Source organism: Mesitornis unicolor, unplaced genomic scaffold, assembly GCF_000695765.1.
Source record: "Mesitornis unicolor isolate BGI_N332 unplaced genomic scaffold, ASM69576v1 scaffold30408, whole genome shotgun sequence".
NCBI classification, from domain to species: domain Eukaryota; kingdom Metazoa; phylum Chordata; class Aves; order Mesitornithiformes; family Mesitornithidae; genus Mesitornis; species Mesitornis unicolor.
In genome coordinates, this window is record NW_010201641.1 from 993 (window position 1) to 7898 (window position 6906).

Consider the following 6906-nt stretch of genomic DNA (forward strand, 5'->3'; position numbering starts at 1 on the left):
AAACACGACGGTGTCAAAGATGATGGGTCTTGGAGAGAAAAGCTGGAAGCTGAGCTGCAGCATAAGCTCCCCTGCACTGAATGGCAGGGAACCGCTCGGGAGCGGCCTGGGCCAGGGCTGATGTCTCGGTGTCACTTGCACATCTTATGTCTATCAGGGCTCAGGGTCCGTGTGTTTTTTCACTGACAGAGCTCTGTTTTGCAGCGCCAGGGGATTGGAGAGCCCAGCGTGTACCACGCCGTGGTTGTCATCTTCCTGGAGTTCTTTGCCTGGGGTCTGCTGACCACGCCGATGCTAACGGTGAGTGGATCGCCCTGGGAACAGTCCTGGCTCCTGAGGGTTGGCGAGGGTGAAGACCTTAAAGCCTTTGGAGTATTGGAAGTAGAAACCAGGACGTAACGGTTTGTACGTGAAATTTTTCTTGTGTGAATAAGCTGGAGCTGCAGTACTTTTTTAGTGGAGTCAGGCAATTATTTTCGTATTTATTGTACTGTAACTTGGAGCAAAGCTTGAGTTCGATTTCTGAAAGCTTTTGGAGGATTTCAAGGAAGCAGGAGTGAAAGACCTGACAGTAAAAGTGATCTGGTCGCATGAAGTAAAACCAGAGGGAATTCAGGTGGTGCAGGGGTGGAGACAGGCGTTTCCTGTTACCTCAACCTCGCCCAAGCGTGCTGGAATAATTCACAGGGCCGGGAAGTATGAAAGAAAGTGGCTGCCCGTGCTGGAGAGGGGAGGGGGAGCTCCTCACGTAGCTACGGCGGTGGCACCGGTATTTCCCATTTTCCCTGTTGTGCCCTTCCGGGCATCTAGCAGTCAGGTGCTGATGGAAAGTAAAGGAAAGTTTGCTAGCTCTGATTTGGGTTTTTGGGGGTTTTTTGTAGGTGTTACACCAGACGTTTCCTCAGCATACGTTCTTGATGAATGGCCTGATTCATGGCGTCAAGGTAAGGAGGCTGAGCAGCTGCAGAGATTGGGAGGTAACTGCAGTGTTCAGCAGCACTTCGCTGGCCGAGGGTTTGTTTTCCTCCCTAAAAGGATGTGAGCAGTTTAACAAACTGTTGTGTTTTGGTACTATTGCCTGCTTGTAGAAGGCAGGAATGGGTTGTCTCATTGTGCTTTTAGACAGTGTTGTCAAAAACTCCTGCTATCGGCAGTCAGAATTTGACTGAGGGATTTCTCTCTGTCACCCTGTCTGTCTGTCTGTCTGTCTGTCTTAGGGTCTGCTTTCTTTTCTAAGTGCCCCACTGATTGGTGCTCTCTCTGACGTCTGGGGCAGGAAATCCTTCCTCCTCCTCACTGTCTTCTTCACGTGTGCACCAATCCCCCTCATGAAGATTAGCCCGTGGTGAGTTCACTCTCGTTACACCCAAGGGGCTCTGAGGAGAGGAACGAGCGTGAGGCTGAAGGATGGGGGATTTGCAGGTGTTACTTGAGATGAGGAGGGAGAGTCTGATTAGTGGGAATGCTCAGCCAAATTGACTTGTCTGGTTCTGCCGGGGAATTCAGCATCAGAAAGGAAGAGTCTGTCGGTGCTCTCCTGGTGCCTGTTCTCCTGCTAGGAGCATTACCACTGCTGGGGCACAGTGATGTTTCCTTTGTGTGGCGGAAATGAATACTGAAGCTCCATGGCCCACCAGACTGAAGCTCGGTGTTGCTGTCTGGTCAATGCAGTGGGGTGGACTGAGGGAAGGATAAGGGAGAGGTTCTAATTTGGCAGCCGTGGGTGCCCTGTGGTTGCTTTCTAACTCTGCCTTTGGCGATGCCTGTTGCAGGTGGTATTTTGCTGTCATTTCCATGTCTGGAGTCTTTGCTGTCACCTTTTCTGTGATTTTTGCCTACGTTGCCGATATCACACAGGAGCATGAACGCAGCACGGCGTATGGCTTGGTAAGGAGCTGAATAGCTGGCTCGTCTCTTGAAAGAAATACCTGGGGCTTTGCAGGTAGGAGAGATATAAAATGAGGGTGGGAGATTTATTGACTGGCCTGAGGACAGCGTCAGTGAAAGGGTGATTTGCACTTCACTAATAGTGCAGTCTCCCTGTTCTGTCTGTGATTTAGCACAGAGAGAGGGGGCTGGTTTCCCTGCAATCTGAACACCGCCTGTGTTGTGTGATGTCAAACCAGCCTGGTCTGTGAGCCTCTCTGCAGTGGGGAAGGGGCAGGCTGTGGAGCTGGCATGCACACGGGTAACCTGTGGTCAGTCCCTTTCCATAGGGTACTGAAAGTGTCATATGGGAATTTTTAGGATTGCTTTAACTTCCCTTTGCTAGAAGTTTGCCCAGATTGCACCAAGAGAACCTGTCATCTTTCTGTCCACAGCAGCCCCCGTCCACCCAGGCTGTGTCCATCAGAGATGGCAAAACTGTTCACGTGGGTTACTCTGGAGGAGAAAACAGGCTCCGGGAAGAACAGGCTCTGTTGATGTTTTCTGTTTTGTGCTCCCAGGTGTCAGCCACATTTGCTGCCAGCCTGGTCACAAGCCCAGCGATTGGCGCGTACCTTTCCCAAGCCTACGGCGATACGCTGGTGGTTGTGCTGGCTTCAGGTGTCGCTTTGCTGGATATTGGCTTCATCCTGCTGGCTGTGCCGGAGTCTCTGCCGGAGGAGATGCGCCCGGTCTCTTGGGGAGCTCCCATCTCTTGGGAACAAGCAGACCCATTCGCTGTAAGTGATCCTGCTGCTGTTCTTCTGCCTGCTGGTAATGCTTATATTTGCTTGAGTTCTGCTAATTTCTCTCAAAAGGAAGGTGTGTACCACAAAGAGCAAAGGATTGAGGCTTAGATTAACCCTGTTGAAGGTACAGTGTTCAACTGATGGCAAATTGCACATATCCAGAGCTGTCTAGCAGCTTCTAACCAATCTAACAGAGCTACGAACCACCTGAAAGCAGCTCCAGGTGTCCTGAAGCAAAAGCATCTCTTGGTGGAAACGTGCCAGTTGTTTGGATATAAATTCCATTCCTTAGCAATGGTGAGGAGAAGTCTTTTGTGTCCTGGCTTTCTGGGACTCCTGCTAATGATGATGAGCTTTGCACAGTTTCATCTCACCTTGGCTGTCTGAGGAATAAACAGTTTTGGTCAAAAGCACTTGTCTGTAAATCTGAGAAACTGAGGGGCAGAAATTGCTCATTCTGGGGTGCACGCTGATGCAGTTGTACACCTGGTCTGGAGCGTTGGGCGGTGTTCGCATCTTCCTCTGAAACGCTGGTCTGGTTTCATTCAGGCATTCACTTCTTGGATATAAGATGGTGATTTAAGCACTTGGTTTTGCTGTCTCTGTAGCTAGAGATATTTAATGATACTAACTCCTTTTTAAATTGTTTTTTTTCATTCCCCACTCCCCTTTCCTACAGTCCTTGCGGAAGGTGGGTCAGGACTCTACAGTGCTGCTCATCTGTATCACCGTCTTTCTCTCCTACCTTCCTGAAGCTGGCCAGTACTCCAGCTTTTTCCTCTACCTGCGGCAGGTCAGTCTCTTAGGATGAGGGAGGGCTCTGAATGCAGGAAATCCCAGCCTGCAAACATTATCTCAGTTGCATGTCATGAGGAAGCTGATCTTGGCCAATAGCTTAGTAAAGTTGAAGCTGTGAGAAGCAGGGCCTTGTTGAGCTCTTCTGAATGATGTAGGAGCCTGGCCACCTTGCTACCATGCAGCCAGGACCCTTGACTCGGGTTCTTGCTGGGGCCTGCCTGTCCATCCTCAAGGTGAGCCTGGTGATTTGGAGCTGTTTCTTCAGCCAGAGGAAAACCTCCTGGTGTGTTCCTGTGGCAGCAGGGAGGTAGTGGAAGGTGCAGTTGAATAATGTTTAAGCACCTGATAAGCAATATCAGTAAACGTTCCTGGCACCGATGGAGTGGCTTTTCTTGTACGGTACAAAACTCTTGCCTGAAAAGTCCTCTTTGGTGTTTTCACAGGTCATTGGTTTTTCCTCGGAGACTGTGGCAGCCTTTATTGGTGTGGTTGGAATCCTCTCTATACTGGCTCAGGTGAGGAGCGATTTCTGCCTTGGCTTTAGCAGTCTGACTATAAGAACATCCACATTTCTGACCATCAGGGCTGGTGACTTGTCAGAATCCCTGTGGCCAGACAGGCATGATCAGACCCACACACAGCTACCTGAGGTCCTTCTTTCTGATAAATAACAAACCGTGGTAAAACGTGGGGTGGCCCCGTGTTACTCTGAAACTCCACAGATTGCGCTGTGCCACGGACAGGGCCGTGCTGGTTTCTAACACAGTGTTACGAGAGTGAGGAGTGTGTGGATGACAGTCAGTGTCACAGCAGCACCAGTCCCCTCGGATCCCCCTCCTTGTCTTCCAGTGCTGCCAATTTACTCTGCGCTGACTGTGAAAGCGCCTGTTTTTCTTTGCAGACAGTAGTGTTGGGAATCCTCATGCGCTCGATAGGAAATAAGAACACCATCCTTTTGGGACTGGGCTTCCAGATCCTGCAGCTTGCCTGGTACGGCTTCGGATCACAGCCTTGGTAAGAGTTTGCCGGCGTGTGTCTCGCATTGGCGGGTTTCTCCCTTCGCGGTGGCTCTGCAGCAGCTCCCTGTGGCCTGGCAGAGGCAGGTCCTGCCCCGCCGTGGTGCTGCTCTGCGCTGGCCCTCGCAGCCCCCCTCACTGCTGCCGCTTCCTCCCCAGGATGATGTGGGCAGCGGGAGCTGTGGCTGCCATGTCCAGCATCACCTTCCCAGCCATCAGTGCCATGGTGTCGAGGAACGCGGACCCTGACCAACAGGGTGAGTGGCTTGGGGGTTTGTGATGGAGAGGCTGCTCCTTCGTTGTTTGCCACCTTCATGATTCAACCCTGAGTCCTCAAGCCCGGCTGCCTCAAAGTCCAGTTCAGTTGGCAGTTGTTGCTTGATGTACCCACGCTCGTTTTATTCTCAAAAACCACTTGTCTGTGGAGTGCATGTCAGTCCAGGCCCAAATGTTTGAGCCTGTCTTTAAATATGTAACCATCCTTGAACAAAACAATTTCCTCAGAAAGCTGGAGGCAAATCTTCCTTTCTGTGCTCTGTCCCCAGGTGTGGTGCAGGGGATGATCACTGGAATTCGCGGTCTCTGTAATGGCCTGGGGCCGGCGCTCTATGGCTTCGTCTTCTATCTCTTCCATGTGGAGCTGAATGAAATGGCTGAGGTGGAAACATTGGGTAAGGCCTCCAAACCCAACATGGCCAACCCCACGGATGAGGTAACCTAGTCAGCTTTATCCTTCATTTGCTGGGCTGTGTCCGTCCTTGCCCTCGAGCACTGACCGCTCCTGGTTCTCCCTACAGAGCGGCATTATCCCGGGGCCTCCGTTCCTGTTTGGGGCCTGCTCCGTCCTGCTGTCACTGCTGGTGGCTTTGTTCATCCCAGAGCACAGCCTGGCACTGCGGCCGGGCAGCCACAAGAAGCACAGCAATGGGGCCCAGACCCACGCCCACAGCCCGCAAACCAGCGGCTAAGAGCCCCTGCTCGAGGACAGCAGCGTGTGAGGTTCGGAGAGGGGACCTGGCTGGCGTCAGCCCCAAAGCATAGACGGACTTGGCCGGTGGGAGTTTGGGGAGACGAGGGAGGTGACAGACGGTGCCACTGACAGCTGAGAGGGGACAGGGTTTCTCCTCGAGCCAAATACACCCAGCTGGTGCAAAATGGGATTGTATCACCGGTGCTGATGGGAACGGGGTGGGCATCAAACCCCTCCGCTCCAGGGATCGTTCTGTAAAGCAAACCCGCCCTTGGTCACGAATGCTGAACTCCATGGTGTGACCTGCCAAATACTGCCCTCGCCTGTCACAAATGGAGGAGCAGCGTTGTCTCTGTCCTAACGTGAACTGACCGAGCTGCCCACAGAGCAGACGGAGGCGTCGGTGGCGCAATCACGCTCCCCTTGTGTGGTGGTCCCCGCTGCTGCCCCCCTCACGGCTCGGGCGCCCCTGGGGCAGGCCTGGCCACTGCCCTGCGCTGTGCGTGGCCTCTGCTGTGGTCACACACAGGCGAATGTCTGTGCATGAGGAACGGGCAGGGTGGGCAGTGGTGCGCAGATCCTCCCCGCTTCAGATCCGATGGATTTGCCCATTCTGGTCCAAGTGAAACTTAACCCCCCAAAAATTCCACTGACTTCGGTGTTGTGATGAAGGTCAGAAACGTTAAGAAGCTGCAACTGGCACAAGGGAGAATGGGCAGTGGAGAGAGGGTCCACAACATGTGTATTTCTGTTGGTGTTTCTTTGTGTTACGCTGAGGTAACATCTGTCTGTCGCTGCCTCCACACACAGAAAGATTTTCAGGCTTTTAATCTTGTGGGTCTGTAGGGGTTGTTTAGGAAATGCAGCTCTGAGGGTCTGGAGAAACAACTGAACTCTGCTGAGCGCTTTGATGCAGCGCGGTTTCCTGAGAGAAAGGTCAAAGAAATGCTGTTGATCTTGAGCACGTTTATAAAGCACGCTGGTTCTTCCCCAGGCTCTTGCCATCTGATATTAAAACCAGATAATGACCATAGCCTGTGTTTTCTCAGTCCAGAAGGTCCTGGTGGTGATGACTGTGACTGGTTTGAACTCACAGGTTTGGGCTCTGTTTGGGCTCTGAGCCTGCTATGAAGGGTTTTGTTTTGTTGAAGGAGTTGCAGCCTCTGCAGGGCTGTGCTCTGCTTGGAGAGAGCAGACACCTGAGCTGAGCGCTGCGAAAAGCTCAGATGGGTGGGAGCGCTCGGTTGTTTATAGAGGCATGGAGAGACACAGCAGGCAGGAAACAACTGCTCTCGTCTGAGCAGGAGCAGAGGTGGTGGCTTTGAGCAGGGGACACTTGCATTGGTGGTTGAGGGAACTGAGGGCGCACAGGTCACAGACTGTCCTGTCTGAGGGGTGTGTGCAGAGCCGTGGTCCTCATCCTCTGGTCGGGATCCCTTCTCTGTGG

The 6906-nt window shown here is 52.6% G+C and overlaps 1 protein-coding gene across 1 annotated transcript; it reads left to right on the plus strand.

Moving 5' to 3' along the window:
- Positions 1-210: 210 nt before the first annotated feature.
- LOC104545113 (hippocampus abundant transcript 1 protein-like) lies at positions 211-5480 on the plus strand. Its single transcript, XM_010190168.1, has 11 exons — positions 211-300; positions 882-944; positions 1218-1345; positions 1773-1887; positions 2448-2666; positions 3355-3468; positions 3917-3988; positions 4375-4487; positions 4649-4746; positions 5035-5201; positions 5287-5480. The coding sequence occupies exons 1-11, from the start codon at positions 292-294 to the stop codon at positions 5455-5457; spliced, it is 1269 nt and encodes a 422-aa protein (XP_010188470.1). The 5' UTR covers positions 211-291; the 3' UTR covers positions 5458-5480.
- The last annotated feature ends 1426 nt before the right edge of the window (positions 5481-6906 follow it).